The 27,550-nt window shown below is 42.6% G+C and overlaps 1 protein-coding gene across 1 annotated transcript in view; it reads right to left on the bottom strand.

Moving 5' to 3' along the window:
• NME7 (NME/NM23 family member 7) overlaps nucleotides 1-27,550 on the bottom strand; it is a 154,482-nt gene that overhangs the window by 78,231 nt on the left and 48,701 nt on the right. Inside the window, exons 5-7 of the mRNA XM_083172687.1 lie at nucleotides 19,849-19,899; nucleotides 9,697-9,904; nucleotides 6,591-6,696 (exon numbers count right to left, since the gene is read on the bottom strand). Of these exons, the coding sequence (XP_083028813.1) occupies nucleotides 6,591-6,696; nucleotides 9,697-9,904; nucleotides 19,849-19,899 (365 nt within the window). The remainder of the gene's footprint in view (nucleotides 1-6,590; nucleotides 6,697-9,696; nucleotides 9,905-19,848; nucleotides 19,900-27,550) is intronic.

Raw genomic sequence — 27,550 nt, 5'->3', positions numbered from 1 at the left:
TTGAGTGTAACCTCTCCAACGCTTGTGTGCCCAGCACCGTCCTATGCCTGATCTGTGCAGCGATTTGTAAGCCACTGTATATGGTATGTTACCCATCCCTTGTCTTGTGCAGTTTTTGAATAAATATCTTCTTTTAAAAAAAGTGGTAATTTTTGCACTATTGGAGCGCCCACATTTGTCTTTTCTAGATAAAACAATTGCCGTGTCTGGATCCGGGAGAACCGCTGTGTTCAGATTGTGGAGCTGCCGGCTTGAATATAGCAGTGCATTTAAACAGTGTGGAGCGGTGTCCCACCTGTGTCCATCAAGGACGGATTAAGACTGTGTGTCTATCATATGGACTGGTATTTAATACCACATTACTGACATTTTATTCTCTTTGCGCACTGTATTGTTATTTGTTTATATATATATATATATATATATATATATATATATATATATATATATATATATATATATATATCGGTATCGTGGAGTGTGGCGGCACTCTTTGGTTTTAAGAAGATGAAATAAACACCTGACACAGGTCTGTTCTGTCCAACGTTTCAATCCGAAGATTTTTATCAAGAACCCGTTCTTGATAAAAATCTTCAGATTGAAACGTTGGACAGAACAGACCTGTGTCAGGTGTTTATTTCATCTTCTTAAAACCAAAGAGTGCCGCCACACTCCACGATATATGCATGGGCCACAAATCCCATTAGGAGGGCACCGGGGTGAAGTTTGTGTTTGGTGACCCCACGGACGTATATATATATATATATATATATATATATATATATATATATATATATATATATATATATATATATAGCAAGGTGTAGGCGGCGGCACCATTGCTTTTCACTGTCACATTGCTTTTCACTGTCACATTGCTTCTGATGAAAATTCCACTAGAGAATTGAAACGTTAAGCTTCCATCTGTAGTTGCTTGATTTATTTCTTTCGCCGTGAGTGCCGCCGCCTACACCTTGCTACCTATCCGGAATACCCTGGAGGGCACCTGGCTCATTATCACTATCAGGAGGGGAGAGTGCCGATATTCGACTTTGTATATATATATATCCTCCAATGAAAAAGGCACTCCAATTGCATATAAAATCTTTTAGTAAATGGATGTCACCGAATATATATATATCGGTATCGTGGAGTGTGGCGGCACTCTTTGGTTTTAAGAAGATGAAATAAACACCTGACACAGGTCTGTTCTGTCCAACGTTTCAATCCGAAGATTTTTATCAAGAACCCGTTCTTGATAAAAATCTTCAGATTGAAACGTTGGACAGAACAGACCTGTGTCAGGTGTTTATTTCATCTTCTTAAAACCAAAGAGTGCCGCCACACTCCACGATATATGCATGGGCCACAAATCCCATTAGGAGGGCACCGGGGTGAAGTTTGTGTTTGGTGACCCCACGGACGTATATATATATATATATATATATATATATATATATATATATATATATATATAGCAAGGTGTAGGCGGCGGCACCATTGCTTTTCACTGTCACATTGCTTTTCACTGTCACATTGCTTCTGATGAAAATTCCACTAGAGAATTGAAACGTTAAGCTTCCATCTGTAGTTGCTTGATTTATTTCTTTCGCCGTGAGTGCCGCCGCCTACACCTTGCTACCTATCCGGAATACCCTGGAGGGCACCTGGCTCATTATCACTATCAGGAGGGGAGAGTGCCGATATTCGACTTTGTATATATATATATCCTCCAATGAAAAAGGCACTCCAATTGCATATAAAATCTTTTAGTAAATGGATGTCACCGAATACATTGTATTTTCGGGGTCAGCGCCCCTTCTTCAAGGTACAATCCAAAACTGTTTACTCTGCTGTTTCCAGTTTTGGATTGTACCTTGAAGAAGGGGCGCTGACCCCGAAAATACAATGTATTCGGTGACATCCATTTACTAAAAGATTTTATATGATGTCACCGAATACATTGTATTTTCGGGGTCAGCGCCCCTTCTTCAAGGTACAATCCAAAACTGGAAACAGCAGAGTAACCAGTTTTGGATTGTACCTTGAAGAAGGGGCGCTGACCCCGAAAATACAATGTATTCGGTGACATCCATTTACTAAAAGATTTTATATGCAATTGGAGTGCCTTTTTCATTGGAGGACTGTTTGTATGGATTTAAAGTGCACCCAAGCCAGTTGACCCTGAGACCCCTGAGTGCCAGCATATAGTGGGATATATAAATATATATATATATATATATATACACATACACACACACATACACATATATACCCACACACAGACATATACATACATACATACATACATACATACATACATGCATACATGCATAGTATATATATATATAAATAAATAGAACTAAAAATGTCAAGATCTTCTATTTCAGTGACCTCCAGATTGGAGACTATACAGATTAACAGGCACTGGTATTCACTGTGTTCTGTGATACAGTCACATGAAAGTTCTGTGCATGGTTTGTCGGATATAAACATAATATCTGCATTGTATGGAGCTTACTAGAATGCTCACAGCATTATATAGACATACTGTATGTAGAATGCTCTCTGTATAGAATAACTTGAATGGTTTCACAAGTATGTATTAAATTTAATATTTAGATAAACCAACAACCGCTTTACTTCACTCACTCCCCCATTTAGCAATTCCTATCTAGCAGAATGATGTGCTGGTTGAAATGCCTGGGACATTTGCTACATTTTACCCCCTATGGTCAACATTTCCCATCACTCCGACAGTGACTGGAGGCAATCTAGTGAATACCGTGTGTACAGTGTAGATAAGGCTGGTACATGCCCAAAGCAGCAATAGTCTGAGCACAGCATAGAAACGCTTTTAGTCTTCATTTATTTTATTACATGTCCTGTAACTTCATTTTATCTAACTTCATTTTTTTATTAACCATCACTGCAATAAGGGATGTTGGATAAAATAACATGACGACGATAGACCCAGTCATTTAATTAGGTCAAATATCCTTATTACGCTGCATAAGCTTTGCTGTAGACACACAACATTTCACTCCTACATACTGTAGCTCACTGGGTTTACAGAACTGAAAATGACACAAAGTTAATTGATTAAATTAACACATTTTACACTGACATAGTAATTTCATAAGAGCAAAGTGACAATGACATAACAGTGAAACATATCAACTCCTTTCAATTAGAACACCGCACCAGAAATATTCATAGTACAGGTTGAGTATCCCTTATCCGAAATGCTCGGGACCACGAGCATTCCGGATAGGGGATTTTTTCGGTTTTTAGAATATTTTTTTTTAGGCTTACTTACCTGTCCCCTGATGGTGTCCGGTGGTCCCTCGGCGTCCACGCAGTCCCCGGGCGTCCACAGCAGGCCTCCGGCATCTTCTCTGGGTCTCCAGCGGTCCCAGGAATGCATTGCGCGGATGTGCACGCGCACCGGTGACGTCACCGGCACACACACACACTCGCGCAATGTATTCCTGGGACCGCTGGAGGCCCTGGAAAAGATGCCGGAGGACTGCTGTGGACGCCCGGGGACTTGGTAAGTATGAAAAGAGGGTGAGGTGGGTAAAAAAAAAAAAAATTAGAATTATTCCAAAAACCACGGTTTTTGGAATAATTCGGATAATGGATGCACGGATACGGGATACTCAACCTGTACTGCATTATCACTCCATAGTTTTCTGCAGAGATTAAGATACAGTAACACAATTATTACATTTTTTAAGAAGGGATACATACGGATGACCAGCAGTGGGGATGCCAACGGTCAGAATATTGATGCTGGCATACTGATTGAGGGAATCCCACAAGGAGTCAGGTTTACCCCCTTTACCACAGTCTAACCCTAATCTTCCCCCGAATCTACAGCCTAACCCCTGTACCCTGCCACCTAAACTTAACCCCCACAGTAGAACCCTAGCCCACTCCCTTCTAAGTGCCTAATCCTCCCTCCCTATAGCTTAAACCTAAGTCCCATGCTAGTGCCCAAACCTAAAAAACCCCCACACTGGCTTAACGCTCTTCATACTTATGTTTGGGATGCTTTCAATCGGGATTCCGACGCGGACATCCTAATCGATGTTGGCATTTCGGCGCCGGTCACCAGGTTATAGTCAGGATGCAGACATTGGTGTTGTGACGGCAGGAATTTAGTCTGCCAGAATGCTTAACGCAGCCCGTTCAAGACTGATACTATAACTCAGGTGTCCTCAAACTATTTTGCTCTGGGACCCCATTAGACAATAAAAAGTATTATGGGACCCCAGCAAGTTACTGCAGAAGGTCATCACGTCACGTGTAGTCAGCAGACAGTAGATACATGGCAGCAATGTGGAGGCACAAAATGATGGGAGGAGTCTAAAATAACAGACAATTCAACAGATCTTTCAGCCTCCTTGAATCACTGACAGATTTGAAAAGTCATCAGCCTGGTGGTCAGCAGCATGGAGTCGCGACCCCATGCTGACAAGGTTGGGACTCACTTTGGGGTCAGGACCCACAGTTGCTGCTATAACTTATACTGAATGTTACCCAAACAACATTTGTTTTTATTTAAAAATTATATACAGATGTGCCCTCATATATGCAGCCTCCATATGCTGAGATGCCTGGTGTGAGTGAGCCTCCATATCCCAGGCAACTCTGCTAACATCGGCTTAGTTGCAACATTTATGACATGAATATAATATGTGTGACTGAGCCTGAATACGGAGCAGAACATACCAAGAGGTTATCCTGGTTGACACGCAGCGCTGCGAAGTTCGCAGCGCTGCGTGTTATTTTTAGCCCGCCACTCACACATGCAGCCGCCTTAAGACAATCTCAGGTGTCTTAGGCCTGCGTGTGTCCTGGAGGGGAATCCATCCGGTGATGTCAGCTGCCCGCCCACGGCCCCCGTGTCATCAGCCCATCAGCATGAGAACACCCAATGTTTTCATGGGAACAACCATGAACCGCTGGGCGTTTCCATGGGCGTGGCTACCCTCCGCCGCCCCACGCTCCCACTTAGAATAGCCAGCCTTCACCACCTGTCCCTCATGGTTTTAAGTAGGATCCTAGCATTTTCAGACTGTACATTAAAGAAGGCACAATTAAGAGAAGTCCCATAAATGTACATAGTATGTATGAATCAACCAACCAACCAGAACAACCCCCACAGAATGTAGATCTTTATTAGATGGCTACAAATTTATGTGCTTTGTTGTCCTCAAAAATGCACATTGAGCCATAAAAGTATAGGCAGTTATTCAGAAATGTGTGAAGTAAAGGTATTCAATCAACATACAGGCTGGAAAACATACGTTTGGAGTTTGTAATTCAAGTTAATGCACTTTTGTTATTATTACATTGTGCATGTGTGAAATCCTAAAACATAATGGGACTGATTTGGTTGAGGTCTGTCCACAGGCGCAAAGGGCAAGTTTTTACATACACAAATTTACACATTTTTGCATACATTCTTCCTATTCTGAGTGCTACGAAATGTGCTGATATTTAGGTAAGGGTGACAACAATGCAAGTGCATGGAATGTTGGTGTGTATCAAAAACTGTGATTCATATGCACAGGGAAGCAAAATCTGTTTCTGTATAATCTCTTGCAAATAGCATGGGGCTGGTGAAAGTTCAGATACTAATGATGATGGTTGCAGACACACAACGTCACACACACACACACACACACACACACCTTAGACCAGGGCTGGGCAACACCGGCCCTCCAGATGTGGATTAACTACACATGCCTTGCATCAGTTTCAGCATGGCCACATAGCAAAACTAATGCAAAGCATCCTGGGATGTGTAGTTCATTAACATCTGGAGGGCCGGTGTTGCCCAGCCCTGCCTTAGACTTTTTTCACTTTAAGGTGGCAAATCTGCCTTTCAGGGATGTCCGGAACTGCAGCCGCTTGGCATGGGACTCCGAATCAGGTGGCATACATAATAAGCAAACTGGATGGGTTTTAATATTATATACTGCGGAAAGGGCAAATGTTTGGAGCCAAAGTATGGTCTTTTCAAGCAAAATGTTACACTTCATCAAATGGCACCATCTTTTTTCAGGAAATGTCTAGGCTTGTGTAGTCTAAGCCATAGAGTTCAACAGCAATTGCATTGAATTTTTCCACTAGTCAGGGAGAACACTTGTTTGCAGCTGTATCTACAGTACATGTCTCAGATAACAGAATGTGGGAGATGTAGGCCCCCTGACCACAATGCCACGAACAACACACCGTGGACTGATTCTGCAGGAATACACTGGCCGACCGGTCACACCCATTTAAGAAATGCAGCGTATGTGCAAAAACAAAATCCTATTTTCATGATTTCTTTGGAAAGGAATGGGTAACATAACAGCTAACAGAAATATTAATTCTAGTTGAAGAAAATGGCAAAAATACAGGATAAACATTGTAAATAGTCATATTCCGATCACCTAAAGCACGAGTATCAGTTACGTTTAAAAAAAGCTTTTTGGTGAAGCAGGGAAGATCTAGATGAAAATATGGTTTGAAGATACAAATTATTTTTAGTCATCATATAGAGCTACCTAAAATGAGAAGAGAAACATGCCTACCTTCTAACACAGCATGAGGCTTAATGATGCAGCATGTACACTGGGTGAATGTTGCTGTGTTCTTTGGTCCTCGGCCTCCACTGGATGGAAAGAAAAACTCTAACTCCTAACATTGGTTAGAAGAAAAAACGTTAATATATTTCTGTATTTTTAAGGAACTGAAAATCATACAAAATACTAGTGGCTCAAATAGCCAAAACAAGAGACTGTAATCCTCAGCTAAATAGATTCTAAAATAAGATACTATGATACTACAATGAGGTTTATTCATCAACTAGTTAAAAGCCCATCAAAATAACGATTTTTGCAATGACAGTTTGAGCAGTGACCGGTTTTTTACTTTCGCTGTGACAGTTTTCAGCCCACAAATTCTCCACTCCTCTGTTTTCACTTTCGACTAGGACATCTTTTAGCACACCAATTTGGTCTAGAGGTCACTGGCGGTATATCACCTCATAGTGAGGAGTAGTTAGGCTTTTTTATATATTACGTATCCTGACGATAGTGCCATTAAAACGAGTACTGAAACGTTGATCAATAAATTGACATAGTACTGTCATTTTTTGTATTGAAAGTGAACAGAGTGCCGCACCTACCTACAAATATTGATTGCCTTGTTTCAAGGCTGTGAAGGCATTGGTGCAAGTTTCCACGTTGTTTTGGGAGTGCCGGTCCATCCAACAAATGTTGTCTGAGGCCACGCAGTCAGGATTCTGACGTCGTGCTAATGACTGTCAGAATCCCGACTGTCGGTGTGTTATACCACACCCAAAACTGCCATCCACTGGCTTGTAAGCATGAGCAGGGCCCTCAATAATGTTTGATATTTTTATTTTGTCTTCCATGTATGTAATTGTATTAGGTTGGTCTGTTTCCACCACCATCTGGCCCTGAAGAGCATAGTGACACTTTACAAATCAATTTGAATAATAGCAGAATAATGACAATTAGTACAAATTGTACCACAGGCACTGGACTATTGGAAACCTCTGGGAAGCACATAGAACCTGTTGCTATGGTGAGAGAGCGAGCAGAGACAGTGCATCATCTGAGCTCTCTGCTGTACACAGGTCTTGTGTAATTATATTGATTTCTACCACAAAGCAAGAAGTCTGTTTGCCTCATTAAATATGCATTGACTGCTGGATGATTTAAAAGAGAATGGGAAAGCTTCTATACCATATATAAAGGGCAGATATTGGTAAATGTATCTGTTACATATAAAAAGGTACATGCAATTAGGTGTTACGCACTCAATAATTTAGTATATTTCATTTGTTGCTGTATGTAGAACACTGCAGTCACGCTCCATAGAATAAATCATATTTTTTACATTATGTGATATTATGATGAATAAACCTCAATGCATGATTCATGCAGAAAGTCTATGCAAAAATAACAAAGGATTAAAAAATATATCTAACTATTCTGTTCTGTGCTAGCATACCACTTTATGTGTGTGAACTGAGGCATCAACAAGTCTGTCAGGCTACATGGAGAAATTAGAAAAATATATACATATACATATTATTAACCACAGATGCTATAAATACTGTTATCCTATATTCACATACAGTATATATCGTACATATAGGCAAAAAATCAGCACTTTTCGTCATTTTTGTTTTTAGGGTGACTTTGTAATTGCTCTTTCTCACCTAAACAAACAAGAAAAATATGTCGATACAGGGGAAAAAACACACGGATCGACCATTTTCGTGTGCAATTGGGGTCGTTTCACTCATTTTTAAGTATTTATTTTGGCATACAAAAAAAAAAGTGTAAAAATATTGTCGAAAACGACTAAAAAATGGTCAAAAATGTCTGCAATTAAATAAAAGAGGGTAAAAAATAGCCATTTTTTTTACCTAGCCAGGTAGGCAGGACAGGACTAACTGAATACCCCCATAGTCAGCAGTATATATATTATATTTTGTTCATGTAATTTGCATCAGGTTCCTCTCAATATCAAGAAGAAATAGCTTGTTAGTTGTCTGGCTTACAAAAGTAGTTTATACTACCTTGCATAAAAATATAACTGCAGAATGGTTTTCTTGCACTAAACTGGTTACCAACAGCATTTATATCCTTTAATGCAGATTGTAGAGGATACTGCATTGGTCAGCTGATAAGCCTTAAGATGGGCACACAGTACAACGTGTGTATCCAGTGAGATCGGTAGCATTGGGGACCCGACAAGTACATACACATTTGCTAAAACCGACTTTGGCGAGCAACCCCCGCTAGCGATGTCTTATGAGTGCAGGGCTGATGGAGGATGCCGCTGACAACACGCGGGAGCATCCAATGTCAGCGACATTGTGCTTACACATTGGACAGTATTTCAATTTGGCATTCCGACCTGTCAAAATTGGCAAAACAGTAACGGATTATCGTCCAGTGTGTATGCGTCTTTAAGCTGGGTACACATTAGACCACATTGCAAATGATACATTGCTGCTCACACAGTAAGTGATTTTACAAAACATATTATGAAAGACATCTTCAGTGGCCACATCCACTAGTATGCAGTCTTTGAAAATATCCTCAATTGAGCTGCATGTACAGATGACAAAAATACATCGCTATGGTAACAACTAGGATTGTGCATCGTTAACTATAACTATATAGTGTATACATCCGAGATTATATACACAATGTCATTTTGAATGGCCGTTATTGCGCATATCGCTTAATATATTGTCTAACGTGTAAGCAGCTTTAAAGTACACATATCTCTTTAACACAGTATAGGGAGCGATTTTTTGGGCTGAAAGTTGGAGAACCACTTTAAAGTTAAAACCACAGAAGCTGACTGATTAGTATTCATCATTCTCTGTTTATCTCACTTCAGGACAGATGTATTAAGATTCAAATAGTGATAAAGTGGAGATTGATAAACTAACAGCCAATCAGCCCCTAACTGTAATTTTTCAAACCCAGCCTGTAACTTATCAGTTAGGAGCTGATTGGCTCCACTTATCACATTTGAAGATTAATACATCTGGCCCACCATGTGTTGATATATCTTCCTCTTAATCCATTCATACTGTATGTAGAAATGTCTTGGTAGATAACTGATTCAGTGGGCTAGTTGAACACTTACTCGGGCAGCTGAAGCCATGGAGTCAGAACCGTGTGCTGCATTCTTGGTTCCGTCCGTGCCAAATCTGGCTCTGATACTTTCTGGAGACTCACTTCGGGCAACACTACAGTTTGTTGGACCTAGTAATTTCCTCCATGATGATACAGCTTCATCTCCAATTACCTCCATTGCAACAATTGGTCCACTTGACATAAAACTGACCAGGTCACTGCAAAAATATCATGTAATAACAAAATGTAAGCACATAAGAAATACATTTCACTTCTGAAAAAGAATACAAAATGTACAGGCCTTTATGACTTATTTAATAAGATCTAGTAGGCATAGCATGTTCCACTATAATAACTCAGCATATAACTTTTCATGAGAAGCATTTTAGTATTCCGTTCATGACTTCATCAGCTGCAACCCCTACGGCATGGTAAACAAAGCTTCTTTTCCATTCCCCAGGAACTATATGGATAAAATGATCATGAAACCACCCAACACATCTTGCATTAAGATTAGCTAGTAACTCAGGAGTGCCCTTATCCCCTCCATCTTTCAGCCAGCTGGAACCGGACAAGTACACTATATATTTGCCTGTAAGGGCCAGAAGTGTAGATGTAATTTTTGGCACACGGACTGATTGGACATTGTTAAGGCCCCCGTGAATCAGAGATGTACTAACTTGGGAAATGGCCAAATCCCGACAGCTGGGTCAGGGGATCGGGAATATTCAAAATGTTTCAAAATACTGATATCCCAATCCTGATCGGGATCAGAGAATTGGGTATTTTGAACATATTTAATTAACCAATCCTATGACAGATCGCCAATCAGTGGATCCGATCGGCAGATCAGGGCCGGTTAGCACCAGATGCATGAGAGCCTTTAATACTTACAGTAGTGCAAGCACAGTAGTATGTAATGTGACTGAAGGCAGGAGTATGTTACCCGGCCAGGTCGCAAAATCATGCAACACCCCTGCTATGTCCCCTTCGAGATAATTTTAGCAGAACAGATCTCCTTTGGCTCCGCTCCGCTGCGCTCTACATTTGGTGGAGGGTGGTAACTTTGGAAGGTTAAGTGACGATGTTAACTAGATAAATGGTGCTGTAGGGGTGAGGTAAAAAAAATACATTGGTCTCAGGGTGTGTGCAAAAAAGGGGTTAATTACAGGAGTGGGCATATAAAACATGGATTTTTTTTTGTTACTGTTTTGTTACTCTGGAGGTGTGGGGTGTACTACTGGGAGCGCTGTTGCATATGGGGATGGCAAGTTGTTTTATACTATAAAACAGTACACTGGCATTTGGCAGTAGCCATGACAGAACGAGAGAAAACAGCATTACTAAATGTATCAAACAGAAAAATAATTACATGGTTAGAATGTTTTTGATAACACTGGATCTGCTCACCATTTGGAGAGAAAAAAAATAGCATACCTTATAACTACCCCTTACTGTGTTCTTTGTATAGAAAACAAAGCAATCATTAAAAATACTTATCTTTCTAGGCTCATACACAATAAAATACATTTTGCATTGTATTTTATATTTAAAAAAAAATAGAACAGTTTTAGCAGGTATTTTTGGTAATATTATTTAACTATTTAATATTATTTTTGATATTGTGAAAATAGCGCCACAGGCCCAGTCTCTGAATGCGATATTTGATACTGTACATCCTTGTGATGTATTCAAATATCACATTGTGATTTTATCCTATCCATATCTTAAACGTGGATTGTGATACATAGGCCCCTACGACAGTTTAACAGTTTACTTAGTTACTAAGAAAGTCTGAAGAAACATACCGGGAAATAACCAATGCATAATGAGGCCTCTCACAGTCACTCTTACAACAGCCTCAGAGTGTAACAGCTTTGTTTCCTCACAGTGCACTGTACTTTTATCCATTTCCATGCCCCTCTGAATCAGCCAATATACAATTATATTTTAGCAGAGGTATGCACACCTCGCAATAAGCCTTAAAAGGCCTGGCTTGTAAGGTCCTATTATGGCAGAAAGCATATCCATCCATTTATATTATCATGCAGAACACTAGTTAACATTTAAAATATAGTCATTGTAAACAATGAATAATAGTTATGACAACCCTACATTATATCAGCCATTGGTAACGCAAAGTAAAATCTTTCTTCTAAAAGGTAAAACCACACACAAAAGAAAACCTTGGCTTGATTTAATGCATTAGCACCTAGTATAAAACACTGTACCTATTATTAATTTCATATGCTCTAAAATGAAGTATAATATAATCAATCATATCACAGTGAGGTATTCACCACCTTTATTAAGCTACTGTATAAACTAAGCAAAGTAATCCAGGCAATGTTATCAGCTCCATAAAGACTCGTCACTGGGGTCACAAACATCCTGTGCGGCAAAAAACTCATTTCGGCGAAAAGGGTGTGTGAGCTCATGGGAAATGGTGTTGCTTCATAACCCAACACATTCAACACTCTGGGGGCGTGCCCAGCATCCCTCGAGAAGCTGGCCTGCCCCAAGAGATTTGTGTAGATGCACTGTCGGCACCTACATTGTGATAGGAGCCAAGTGCTGCACATAATGTGTCCCGCACCCACCTACTGATGCCACTGGTATGTTTTCAAGGGTGGAAAATGTTTGGTGGGAGTTTAGTGACCAATGCTGAAGGAAAGAGGGGCTAATAAAACAAAATCTAATTTATAATGGCCATACATGGTGTAATCCTGGGGTGCCGGATGACTCACCGACAGTCAGGTCGTTTCTCCTACATCGGTATCCCGACCGTCAGGAGAACGACAGTCAGAATCCCGACTGTCAGAGAGTTATGCCATACCCGTAATCCTGAAAGTTTACATAAGGTCCCCCATGTAATTTGGTCCTTGATACGTATTATTTGGCCACCTGTTTGCATAATCAAACTGTAAACCGATCCTGTTATGTTGCCTGAGCACATTGGGCGGTATTCAATGAGGCTGATTCGCCAGGTTTTTATGGCGATTTTGTGCTGTAAGGCGAATTTCTGACTAAAACGGTGAATCACCCTATTCAATGACCAGATGGCGAATACATTTCAAGGTTTTTTTCGCCATGATTCACCGAGTAGCAATCGCTATCTTTTTATGGTGAAGTGGAAGGTGAACTTTTAAAATAAAGTGTTTTGTTTTTTACAATTGGTGTAAAAAAATCTGGAATTTTATTCTGAGGAGGGGCATGCTATTTTTATTCATGTGCTGTAAGCACATGAATATATATTTAATTTTAAAAAAATATATATATTTTTTTTTTTACACAGACCAGCCAGCAGGGGGCCGGAGCCGAGCCGCTCATTAGATATTCATATATTCACTTCACCCGATCATTACATATTCATGATCGGGTGTAGTGAATATACCCAGTCCCCTGCTGGCACCCCCGGGGGTGCCAGCCTGTGCTGCCTGGCACCCAGGGAGTCCACCTCCCCCCCACAAATGTTCTGGGGCAGGCAGGGAGACTTCCATCTCCCTACTTGCAACCGTCCTCAGGCTCCCTGCGGCGTCCGCCGCAGGAGCTCAAATTCGCCAGTCAGGGGCAGCGAGCCCCTGACTTGTTGAATACCGGAGCCGGCGAGGCTCCGGAACGCGGCGACCAGTGGCGAATGTGCAGCGAATCCTAAACAGGATTCGCTGCACGTCGCCGGTATTCACATTGAATACCGCCCATTTGGGCCTTGAATGCAGCTGCATGCGCTATTGCTTTTATTTCTGGATAGCGGCTGAGATAATATGCAAGTGATAGTTTCAGCCATCAAGGGGGTGGCTGAACTTCTGTGCAAAGGAAAGTACAAGTCCACTGAGCCTCTCAGCCAGGAACAAATGCAGGACAGGGGATCACAATCAGGGGTAGATGTACTGTATGAAGCAGTGATAATGGAGGAGAAGTGATAAAGTGCCTCCTAAGTTACTGGCTGGGTTTAAAAAGAGACAGTTAGGAGCCGATTGGCTGGTGATAAAGTACCAGGCACTTTATCACTTCTCCTATACATCCACCCCTCAGTGTGATCGCTACTCCCACAGGTAGAGGAGACTGCTGCTCAGCTGCAACCGCCTCACAGACCACACTGCAGCCCAGTTTGTGTTAGGTTGAGAAGAGCTCCAGCTGCTGCCGCCCAGTGAGAGGGGACAGCGGAAGACCAGGGCACCCACTCCATCAGGCCCAGGTAATCAGGACATGCCACCCTCTGCGCCACTGCCTGTGTCTCCAGCACATTAAGCTTTGAGGGAGAACTTTCCTCACGGCCTCAAAACCTGCATGGAAAAGTCTGTGCTACCATGCACCCTTGGGAAGTAACGTGACAGGAAACCCATAGAATCCTACATCTTATATGAGGTTTTACCACATGGAAAATGCTAAAGGTACTGAATAGGGTACTCTTTACCTAGCACGGCGCCCGCGATTACAATCGCGGGCGTCGGGGGTAAAAAATCGCGGGCATCGCGGGTAAATCAAAAACGGGTGCGACGCGATGCCCGCGATTTTCCCATAGGGATCAATGTTAAAAGTCAGATTGGTCGCGATTTTAGCGTTAATTGGCTCAATGCCCGCGATTTTTACATAGGAAACAATGTTAAATGGGCCACAGAGCCCTAATAGTCCCCCTGAAGTGTGAAATGGCCCCCACAATTTTTAACGCCACCCCAGGATCAACGTGAACCCGAAGCGTGGCGAGCGCAGCGAGCCCGCGAGGGGCGGCGGTACGCGTCCTCCGACCTTTTCATACCCCCACTATCCACGTCGGCGTGGAGTTGAGAATAGAATAGTGTGGCGAGCGCAGCGAGCCACCGAGCCCGAAGCGTGGCGAGCGCAGCGAGCCCCGCGAGGGGACGCGGATACCTTCACAGTTATACGCGTCCCCTCACGGGCTTCACAGGTGTCCGTGGCGACGCGGACACCTGTGAAGCCCGCGAGGGGACGCGTTTACCTGTGAAGGTATCCGGGTCCCCTCGCGGGGCTCGCTGCGCTCGCCACGCTTCGGGCTCGGTGGCTCGCTGCGCTCGCCACACTATTCTATTCTCAACTCCACGCCGACGTGGATAGTGGGGGTATGAAAAGGTCGGAGGACGCGTACCGCCGCCGCTCGCCACGCTTCGGGTTCACGTTGATCGTGGGGTGGCGTTAAAAATTGTGGGGGCCATTTCACACTTCAGGGGGACTATTAGGGCTCTGTGGCCCATTTAACATTGATTCCTATGTAAAAATCGCGACCAATCTGACTTTTAACACTAAAATCGCGACCAATCTGATTTTTAACATTGGTCCCTATGGGAAATCGCGGCCATCGCATCGCACCCGTTTTTTAGTGCATGCGATGGTCGCGATGGGCGCCGTGCTAGGTAAAGAGTACCCTGAATAGTTTCAGATATGAAACCCAGAGCTGTTCACTGTACTGGTAACCCTGTGCTTAACTAAATATGCCCTTACCGTGGTTGTCAGGTTAGTGTATCCCTTGGGAATACATAGGTAATGATATATAATGTGGGAAGGTAATATAATGTGTGTGATCACTTACACAGAGAATAAATAGATTTTTACACACAGAATAAATAGCAGTCATTTTTATTTATGGTGAGAATCAAAACAAAATGTATTACATTTGCTGTGCGGAGCCTGCAAACACCAGATTACTCCACAAGCAGATAATAAATGATACCAGTCAGTGGCGTAACTATGGTGTGGCAGCCCCAGCTGTGGATTGGGGGAGCCAGCGGTCTTGGGGAACACTGAAAAATACCTGTTGTCCTGTACAATTACAGTTTTCTGTCACTCAGTATTAGTGAGCGGCAGTGGCTGTGTACTGCATCCACCCCCCCTCCCCAGTCTCCTCACCTCCTCTGCGCCTGGGGGCGGCCGGTGTCATTTCCCACACACACTTCCACTAGTATCCCCAGTTGGACCTTGGAAGCTGAGGCTGGTGATGGAAGGCTACAGTATGTCAGCGGATGGGATGTCCTCCCTGTTACGCCGCATGGGCGTACATCACTCCTGGAGAGCTGCAGCACTACACATGTTGGCACACAGTGGCCCAGGTAACCAGTCTGCACAATTGTCATGTTTTACTAAAGAAGGGGGGGGGGGGGGGGGGGCACAAATTTTTTGGCAGGGGGGCTAAATTTATAGTTACGCCACTGATACCAGTATAAGTAGTTACACTCATGTAAATTTAAAGTGTAAAGCTAGACATACATTAGAACGATTCTTGTCCCGAATGCAGGATTTTGGTGGATCGTGCCATCGATTGTGTGCACATCATGAGGTATTTCAGTGCGATGCGCAGTCCCCCGAGTCAAGAGGTCGCTCCACTGCTCATATGTGCTGCACTTATGATCAGCCGGGATGGCTTGCAGTCGTAAGCAGATCGGATGTGTTTTAAAGCAATTGTTCGATCAATCATACGACCTGCATACGATCTAACGCATGGCCAGCTTAAGCTCTATGGGGCATAGGAGTAATGTACATTGTCAGCGCTATGTAAAAATAAAGTAATAAAGATTACCAGTGTCTCCTTAACTTTAGCCTATATAAATGTAACTTCGTGAACCTTTCAGCAAACCTTGTGCCTCGTTTAGTAAAATTAGAATTCAATAGAAACTGTGCCTTCACACTGCAGTTCAAGAGTTTTCAATTATTTACTACAATGACATTGACTAGAACAAAATGTCTGCTAGAGGGCAGAGTAGGCAGCTGAGAGAAAAGACATATATAAAACTGTGTGGGCTGCATAGAAGTCACTGCAGCTGAAATTAAAGATAGAGCTGACCATTAAGGGGGGAATCCAGTTACAGGGGTTTCCCCAGCATCTGCAGGGCTGTGCTAATCCACTGTGGGACTGAAAACATGATGTGGTGATTTCTATAGAAATCACTGCATCTTTTTTCACACACCTTCAGTCTTATTATTCCTAAAATGAACACAATCATGGGGACTTGCTCTGGTACCCTGACAGGAACCCCCGGGATCCTCTGTGCGTGAGAACTAAGTAAGCATTTGGAAGTTTCCAATTAGTCAGTAATTACCTTCTGAAGCATTGTTTTCTTATTCCAATATTCAGGAGTTGGTCTTCTGCAGTAATGGTGAGTATGTGAGTGTTTGCAAGTGTGTATGAATTTCTATGAGTGTATCTGTGAGTGCTAGCAGGTGTGTGTGACCCCTCACCCCGTATAGTGTAATCCCCCCGGAGCCAGCTGCTGTGAGAACTATATCTCCCAGCAGCCCTTGTACCTCCCAACAACTCCCTTCACATTGGCAAGATGGAGGGGAGACCACTGGGAGCACGGAAGACCCGCAGACAGGTAAGTATTTTTTTATTTCACTTGTGTCCCAGAGTTTCAGCTCTGAAAACCTGGCTTCCACATACCTGAGGTAATCCAAAACTGGGTGCAAATTTTTTACCTTGCGCTCAATTGAATTCCCCCATAATAGTAGTATCAATTGAATTCCCCCATAAGTGCTTGTTGTTAGAAAGTCTTGGTCTGTACACACGGTGAGATTCCCTTGCTATTCAATTTGAGTGCTATGCAATCTTTGCTAACGCTGTACTATTTACATACATTTCATATACTCTGCATTACATTTGCACTATAAAGTCATTGCTGCCCTGTCTATCAGGGTTTTGATTTGTGCGGTCACGGGAGCGCGCATCCCTATCGCAAGGCAAAAAACCCTGTGCAATCCGCATGCGATTTTGACTCTATAGTCAAAATCTAATGTCAAATCTCACCGTGTGTACACAGCATTAGGCTGGGTACACCCCTGACAGATCTGAGAATCGATCAACAAAGAACTGAAACTATCCAGAGAACATCTTATGTTCAGTGTACACTCTACTCAATTATAGCTCAAATGTGATACATGTCCAAAAATAGTTGGGCTGATGTTTAAAATGCCCTATGGGCCTGATTCAGAGATCGATGCTATATTCAGTACTGTGCCTTGTGGTTGCAGAACGTGGTAACAAGTGGTTCCTCAAATGCAAGCATGTTGCAAGTTGTAAGGGTGAGACTGCAATCCCTAATTATGGCAGTGTTTAACCATCCATACATTGCTTCAACAGCTGCATATGTTGCTAAAGGTTTTAAAAAGATTATAAAATGTACACTGCAGAATCTTTTATTGCACTAGCCGCTGAATATTGGGAGAGGGATGGCTTTTCCTACTGTACCTATTATATTCCTCCATCGCTATCCACCTCTTCCATTCACAGTAAAATTGGTGGGATCCTTCCCCTGAGTCTACGTATAAACCCGGTGAATGAGAAATTCCACGGACGTGATCATACCACTTTGTGCCCACAAGTCTGGACCCTCCAAAGATACCTTTACATATGGTTATCGGTCAGTCTACCAGTAAGTATGGTATGCATTAGTACTTGAGCTTCTTCACGTGGTGAAACCTGAATGCTTGGCAAAAAAACCTTTACATACATGTGCTTTGTTCCACTAGTGTGAGTGAGGGTACGCATCTGGTTACCCATTCCTGTGAATTTTTTAAACAACATTTAATTGAAATCCACACAGCCTACACATTACTATTTTTATTTGTATTTCCACATAATCATCCATATGAAAATTCAACGAATGTGAGTGCCACGTATGTGTATCCAACTCTTCATCGCCCCTTGTCCGTTTCTTCCAAAATTCTACAAGCACGGGGATTGAGTGGTGGTCCCCATTTTTGGACTCGGCTAAAGAAGAGCGACTGCGCCTTGGGACTGACTACTTTTTTGTTGTTTTTATCCTTCCAATTCACCAGGGCAGAAGAGCTTATGAATGGTGTAGACCTCTGCTGGTCAGCATCTGTAGTGCTTACTAAACTGCCTGAGCACTGAGGCCAACATATCAGAGAATAACAATAGGTTTTAATCTGCTAATAGTTATTAGTAAAGTATTCAGTAGGATATCCCACCCAAATACTACATGACAAGGATGAGGGAATGAAAAGTGTCACAAAGTGTAGAAATTGGAATTTCCACAACCAAATAGGAATTTCCACAACTGATTAACAAACACTTATTCTGGTCACCAGTAATGAAGTGAAAGCTGCATAGTTTCTGTTGGGTGCAATAAAGGGTTGCTCATCTAGTTATAAGCGCCTCCTCCACTGAAGAAAGTAAATCATTTAAGATTTTTGGGAGAAGTGAGTGGAATGATATACTTGGTAAGTGTTGGTGTTGGTAAAAGAGCAGAGTAGATGGGTAAATAGAGAACTCATGTATATGTAGCGCATACAATATTGGGACATTCTCAGTAGAGTTAAACAAACCAGAGTTTGGGTAATCCCGGGTCAGGTTCACATTTGAACACATATATAGATGTATCTGTCTATCTATCTATCTATCTATCTACACACACACACACACACACACACACACACACACACACACACACACACGTAAGCCCATTCAAAGCAAATGCTTTGAAAGCTAGGTCACCTACCTTGTGAGATTGCCTCTGTGTTTGTGCATGTGAGAGAGAGGAGACCTTGTTTTGACTATTTTTTTTTTTTTTCAATTTATATTTTCAGTGCAGGCTTTGAGGGTATGTATCTGAAAATTTTAATTTCACGATTCATTTTCACAATTAAGGTTTACAGCACTAAATTATAAAATAGAGTTTATTGTCTTGTTCATAGGACCGCATACTTTTTTGGTCAATGCGAACATTTGCTTTGGTAAAGTTTGTCCCACATAATTCTGAGGTATTTATAAACTTTGGTCTTGTATTTAGTCACATTTTAATCCACCATCAACTTTTCCTTATCTTCCTGTCATTTCCGGGATTTGCAGCACCCCCGCGACACCCCCACCCCCGTGTTTTGCAGACCCCCGTGAGAAGGGGGGATGCCATGCTGCTACCAGCAGGTGCCGCCCATAGGCATGTGCCTCACATGCCTAGTGGGAAATCTGGCCCTGGCTGTAGAGCCGGGGACGAATGTATTGGCAAAAGATGTCTATGCAGTAGGAGTACAAACACTGGCTGTGGTAAAATCCTATAGTTGCAAAAGCTAGCATGTAAATACTCTTTCTGTAAACTGTTAAAGTATCCAAAGTTTCAAACAAAATAAACAGAATTAAAATAGGTGCGAGTGGAGAGAAGGGAAGGAAAATGTCAACATTACAAGAACTTACTTGTAAAAAGACTTTGACTGGTGTTCACTGTAGAAGTCCATAGCTTCGGCTCTGTAACACACAACAATAAATAAAGTCACATGACTCTGCAAAACAAATAATACCATATGTGCCACGTTAAAACATCTGTACATTAAAAAAAAGTCACAGATACTGTATCAGCTTCTAAGCTTATTTGTACAAATGTGTGTGTATATATATATATATATATATATATATATATATATATATATATATATATATATATATATATATATATATATATATATATATACACATACATATATACACACACACACACACACGTATAAAGAATCAATTACCTATAACACCAACTTTCACTCTATGAAGGTGATTCAGGTTGGCTCAGTAACCAGTGTAAATTCGCTGCTTACCGAGCGCCCAAACCAACGGTTCTCGCTTGGACCGAATTTGTCTCTTTACGAGACAACCTGAAAATCACCCCCTATGTTCTAGGTCAGAAATTTAATAGGAGGAGAGATTCAGAAAGTGAGAGATTTGGGAAGAAAGATCCAGTTTTTTAAAGCGGCAATCATTTACACTGCAAACCCAGTTTGATTTGGAAGTGTAAATGATTGGCAGATTTCTTCACAAATCTCTCACTTTCTGAATCTCTCATCCTAGTAAAGTTCACCACAAATCTATGAGATTAGGGCCATATTCAGCATTAGCTGCAGTTTTGCTAAAATTGTGTATCTGCAACGGCTTGCTATCGCATGCTAAGGGCAAGGTGACGGCTGCCCAGCACAGGGCAGCGATGCGATTGTAATTCAAATTCACCAGGAATTAAGGGTCAACCACTGTATGTGCAGGTTGGCTGGGAAGGCAGGTGCACAGCCACCATCTTCCCATGTACAGCGGATTCGTGTGACATCACGCAGCTGCCCTGAAAATGGTCTGGACATGCCTGCTTTGTCCAGACCACTCTGCAAAAATACTGCATCGCCGCCCACTACTGCCGACCAATGCAATCAATAACAGTACGATCGCATCATTCCAGGATACAATCATACTATGGTAGACTGTGCATGCACTGTGCGGCCACAGCGCATGTGCAATACTCCCTTACCCATCTGCAATTTTCGGCTTATTGCATCTTATGCTGAATGAGAGTCTTGGTCACTTAATCGGGAACAAACCTAAAGGCCCCCATACACTAGTCCGACTTGTGCCCCAGACAAGTCAGACGCAATATCCCTTCAATTTTCCCGGCAGCTCCCTGGGAGGGCTTACCTACTGTGGCAGGGACAGCATATTTCCACATGAGGGTAATGTGGCAACAGAAAAATTAGACCCAGTCCAGGTTTCCTAAACTGATGTGATCAAGGTTTGATTGATTAGCAGCACCTGTGACTTCCTGTTATATATGTGTCCAGGGCAGGAGGTCATTGCTCCCAATGCAGAAAAGCAGCTGGGTGATAGGCCAGTAATGTAATATTACGTTAGGTGCTTTGGAGTGTACCCTAACTGTGAAATCTGTGGAAAACCCTCCGATGCTGTAACCTTTTTTGCTGAGCCGTTAACCTGGTATGCTGTTTATCTGCTACAAAATAAAGACCCAGACTTCATCTATATCCAGTGTATGCGATTCCTTGTCACACTACGACTTGGCACTTAGACCCTTATTCAGATCTGATCGCAGTACAAATTTGTTCTAAAAATTGGCAAAACCATGTGCACTGTAGGTGGGGCAGATGTAACATGTGCAGAGAGAGTTAGATTTGGGTGGGGTGTGTTGAAACTGAAATCTAAATTGCAGCGTAAAATTTACCCTGCACAGAAACAAAATAACTCACACAAATCTAACTCTCTCTGCACATTTTACATCTGCCACACCTGCAGTGCACATGGTTTTGTCCATTTTGAGAACAAATTTGTACTGCGATCAGATCTGAATGTGCTATTTTTGGACATGCGATAAATCGCATGTAATTTATCCCAAGTCCAAAAATGGCACATTAAGGCCTTAACAGTACTAAACCCAATGTAAGATCCTTTCCCTCACTTTCACTTAACCTTCTCCGCCATAATACATCTCTAACCTAAGCTCAATCTTCACATCCTCTAATATACTTTTGCTAAAACTGCAGCACTTCCTCCACACTGATTACTTCCATTTACTCTGCATTAAAGAACTCTTTTGCTTGTCCCATTTTCTCCCCTTCTGTGGAACTTGCATTGAAAATGTTCCCTAGAAATGGTACAGAACATCATATAAGCACCTTCATGAAAAGAGAAAAGGTTTATAAATGTTCTGTAGGCAAAAATAACTCAAAATGGCTTTTTCCACGAAAATTCCTTAATTATGATAATAAGTATAATAGCACAGAGTGAGATGTGTCTATGTAGGTCAGGTGGGACAGCGTGAATGAATGAAATATGCATGTATTTTAAAGGGTACGTAACCTATTTAAAATATATGTATAATATTCACATGTTCTCCGCTTTTTTCTTTAGTTCCTAAAACGTGGCTTACTTGAGCTGGGTTCACGTTGCATTGCTTTCATGTTCCTTACATAAAGAATGGATTTTTTGAGAGTGCTCTCTGATTTTCATGCAGACAGGTAATTACTTTGGTAATTGAGCTGCATCGCCTTGCATCAGCCTAATGTTTCCGAACTATAAAAATGCATTAAACGAGCCCGTCAAGGCAAGTCTGTCTTTATACCCAGCCTTTAACTTTAAGTCTGAATAATGATGGAATTAAATGTTGAGGTTTAAAGAGGATTGAAATGGGTTCACAGTAACAAAAAATATACCCCCCAATCTATACTGACCCCCTTCATGCTTGTCGCTTTAATTTTCATAAACATGGCATCTCATCGTCATATATCTGCCTGTTTCACACAGGACATTCCTCTTTCAAGCATGATAGTTCTCAACATTAAATAGCAAGATTTTCTAAATACTCTTATGTTATGCTGGGTAGACAATGAGCGATATGTTGTTCAATAAGACATATCATCGCTCTCAACTTTTGGACTGCACTGTAGGTGCCACCTCCTAGAGGACTGTGCCCTATGATAAATAGCACAGGGCACTCACACATGTAAGGGATAAGATAACAATTTTTTCTTTTCTTTTTCTTTTATTATATATATATATATATATATATATATGTCTAGTGTCTGTGAGTCTCTGAAACACTACTAGTGATCCCGCTAGGCTGTTTTAGCAGGGCGCTGCACCCTGCCCGATTTTTAAAGGGCAAAAATGTGCCCTGCCACTCTAGCAGTGCCCGCTAAAACAGCCTGCTGTCTGTCCCGTCAGGGTGCACCAGAGAAGCCCATCGCCGCTGTAGATAGCGGTGCTCGTCGCTTTCCCGGCAGCTCAGGGACGATGTCGCGGCCCGGGCACACCCCCTTTAGTGACGTGGCGTGCCCGGTCTGCCCCTCTTATGCTGCCCCAAATACACCAGCGCCCTGCCCCATTTAGTTCCTAGAAGGAACACTAACTACCATTTGCTGGCAGAGAGTGAAACTACATCTCTTTCTCACACATGCTTCAAGTGGGATTACAAGTCTTTACATAAGGGAGCAATTACGGTTTATTAGTATTTTTGAGTCCCCTTGCGGGGCTCGCTTCGCTCGCCCACGCTGCGGGCTCGGTGGCTCGCTACGCTCGCCACGCTAATTAAAATCAACTCCATGCCAACATGGATAGTGGAGGTATGAACTATCCATGTTGGCATGGCGTTAACTTAGTTTATTTAACTTAATTAGTGGCGAGCGTAACCCGGAAGTACGCGCGGCGCCATGCTGGCGCCGTGAAAGTAAAGAAGTACCGTATTTTTGCCCAATCACACAAATATTCAAAGGAGATAATTATTGTAATATTAAAAAAGTGCCTGCACCCTGGTACTCTGAAACAATAAAATATTAAGAAAAAGAAACATTAGATATCTTTTCAAGGGTGCACAGAACCTGCAATCACATAATAAGGATGCATTCGCTTCAAAAATAAATATATTTAAGAGATATTTAATTGGTAAAATATACAAAGAATATTAAAATAGGTTTAAGAAAACCCATGCAATTGGGTAAAGAACATAGGGCATGAGTCAGCTGCGCATGCATATGCAAATGGAAGCGTAGTGCCTGAAGGTGGGGCAATGTGGACATGCAGGCATGTTGCCCCGGTTTACCGAAAGCAGCCACGCCAAAGACTGCACCGAAAGGCACAGTTTCCTTCGGCCTCGCAAGCCAGGCTACAACATGCAGCCTGAGGTTAGACCTACTCAGGCTGGTCGTCAGAAACAGGAACGCAAATTTTTAGAGATTGCAAATCCAGACAGGGGGTGTTTTATACTATCCAAGTCGAATCTGTCCCATAGGACACTAATCATAAAAATGACTAAAGATCCACAAGTGGGCTCCTTCTATGGGGTGTATTCTATTAAATTCGGATCCATTCCGACATGCATTTGTCAGAATAGATCTGACAATACCTTTTCAATTGTACGGCCAAATACGACTTTCGGATTTGGCTGTTGCTGCTCACCCAACGCCATCCTCCTGGTGGTGGTGCTACTGCTGCTGCTCACCCGGTCCATTTGCTGGGACAGGGTGAGCAGCAGTGGGAGGATGGTGTCGGTGAGAAGCGGCAGCACCACCGCTGCTGCTCACCCGATGCCGTCCTCCCGGCATCATCTTGTCAATCTGACTTTTTCTTTTTAAAGTCGGATGGAGATTGCCAATCCACGTGTTTTCCAAAAATTAGAATAGGTTGAATCATGGATTCGACTAAAGTTGTAAACTGACATTTTACGACAAATGGCAGTATCCGACTCTAAATGAATAGATCCCTATGTCTGCTAAAGTAATTGGCTTTTGGTTACATTCCAGTTTCCTTGGTATAACCATATTATCTTACACATAGGGGTATATTCAATGCTCTGATGGCGAGCAGTGCTGATAGCTTGTCGTCGTAGCTCAACGTCAGGATTCAACAGCCCCCCCTTCACTTGCCGTTTCCACCTCACTGGTTCTTTTCAGCGAGGTGAAAACAGTAAGTGCAGCCATCAAAACGGTGGGGCTTTTTTAAGGGAATCCTCTACGTCCTTTGACGGTGAGGATTTCCCCAGAACATTGAATACATTGAGTGGTCGTGGGAGGGTTCACAGCAATGAAGGCTTCCTCGCTTCACAAACTCTCTTACTGGCAGCATTGAAAAACACCCATAGAATATATACAGTAGGTTTGTGAATGTAGGTAATCTTGAAGTGATCTTAATAATTTATCTACTAACTCCTTTGTTGCGACAGATACATTCTCAGTTTGTAGACTAAAACCTATTCTTAGAGTTCCCTGTTCAAGTATAGAGTGAAGGTGGCTCCAAAACAATGCAGAGTAACACTACGGGACATTGGTAAAATATACAAATTGGTAATGCAGAGTAACACTACGGGGCATACACTGTCTGTGTCTTAAGGCCAGAGTATGTGGCCTCTGCTATATACACTTTGGGCCTAATTCATTTTGTGTGGATTTTATACTGGCACAGGTAAGGGGGTGTATTGCAAATATATTTGAGCGAGGGCTGCTGCTACTACTACTTCTTTGCTTATTCTACTTGATCTCTCTGCTGCTTATGATACTGTGGACCACCATCTCCCATTACAAATCCTTCCCACCCTTGGTCTTTGTGATACTGCCCTATTATGGCTGTCTTCCTACCGCTCTGATTGTTCCTTCTCGGTCTCCTTCAAGGATTCCCCCTCCCTACACTTCCACTAACAGTAGTTGTCTCCCAAAATACTGAATACTTAAATCTCTCCTGTTCTCTACCTATGCATCCTCTTTACACAAGATCATTAGCTCTTCTGACTCCTATTATTATTTCTATGCTGATGATACTTAAATACACCTTTCCTCATCTGACCTCTTCTCACTCGTATCTCCAACTACCTCTCTGCTATCATTTTTTGGATGTACCAGCGCTTTGTTAACACGTCGAAAACTGAGATGAGCATCTTTTCCACCCTTCTGCATAACCTAAAAACTACAATTTCATTATATACTGATGGAACAACTATCTTCTCCAGCCCCAAGTACGCTACTTTGAAGTTATCCTTGACTTCAACATCTTCTTTAAATTATATATTCAGTACCTTTCACAGTCCTGCCATTTTCATCTGAAAAATAATTACAGGATCAGATCCTGTAATCACCATGAATGCTATTAAGACCATTATTCACTCAATGATCATGTCCAGATTGGAGTACTGTAAACTCCTCATATCTGGCCTTCCTGACAAATTAGAGCTGCTCCTGGCAGTTTTATCGCCAATCTCCATCCGCCAGAAGGGTGCACATGAGGACACTCGCACGCCCCATTCTGACGGAGCCCACCGCCGCCTCCCTGCACCCCCCAGGAATGGGGAGCAGCACATGCAAAATCTTCGAGGCGGGAGTGGGAGGAAGTAATCAGTAGGCAGAAGATGCATTGTGCAAAGAGGATGAGCCAGAATGTAAAGGGAGATAAGGTCAGAGATGTACAGATGTAGCGCCTCTCAGCCAGCCCAGGGAACGCTGGTGGAGGGGCGCTGCACATGACGGGGACAAGCGAGCATCTCACATGCACACGCATCCCCTTCACACGGTGGCAAAATTCCTGCCCATCTCCACTTCAGGAAGACTGGCAGGGATGCCGCCACCCGCCGCCGTGTGAGGGGGATGCAATTTGCGAGTGAACGTCGATTGGATTGCTAATCACCATCCAATCGCATATCCATACACTTACACTTACAATTCCTGAGCACGTTTTTACAGTCTGTGCACATTTTAAGTTTTTTTCTGACACTCCCATTAGATGGCAAGTTACCACCCCCCAAACGCCGGCCTTTGGCCGCTTTGCATTTACGTTCCATATGCATTTTCTTTTGCTATTCAGGCTTGCACATGTGCAATGCACACAGTATGATAATTGCTCGATTTGCGAATTCTGTAATTAGTGAATCAGACCCTATGTCCATTGATGCAGCAATGTTTATATACCACATACTAGTGCTCGAAGTGGGGCGGTATAAGGCGGTAAGACATACCGCCACTTCTTCCACCTCTTCGTTTTTGCCCGTGTATAGAATGTACCTGGGCTGGGACTGAGATCGGGAATCCCAGCGCTGGAACAGCAGTGACTTTGTTTCAATGAGTGTCATCAGCCAGCAACACTGGAACGGGAGCCAGGTAGAATGCTTCGGGTCCCCCCTGCAGTGCAGTTAGGCGCCATCCCCGACCCCCAGGCAATTCTGGCTCATGGACTGGCTACCAATCTAAAGAAGGAGCGGCTTTAAAAATAAAAAATTTAGCATTAGCCAATCACGTTTTTCAGACTGCCAAGCAGCAGCTTCTCATCATTGGCTGTCAGCTCGCGATTGAGGACTGGCACACAAACAGTGCCAATTCAAAGAGGGTGGCATGCTGGGGAACCTGCGGTGCTGTGAGGGTGGCATGCTGGGCAACCTATATAAATGTCATAAGAGGGCAGAGTATATGTTGGATGCTGGAGATTGTGCCTAGGTCTTTCTGGATTGCTGCAAGTTGGTATTTGATCCACAGCCAATCATGCAATGGCCTGACAGGTTGATTTTCAAGTTATGCTCCGTCTGTAAGTACCACCACCCCTATTCCAGTGCATGAAAAAGTGTGTTGTGAGGTGACAAAAGCTTAGGTTATAAAATGCT

The sequence above is a fragment of the Crinia signifera genome, chromosome 2, assembly GCF_055691185.1.
Source record: "Crinia signifera chromosome 2, ASM5569118v1, whole genome shotgun sequence".
NCBI lineage: Eukaryota > Metazoa > Chordata > Amphibia > Anura > Myobatrachidae > Crinia > Crinia signifera.
The sequence above is the reverse complement of the archived record's forward strand: the minus strand, read 5'-3'. Positions and strand labels throughout refer to the sequence as shown.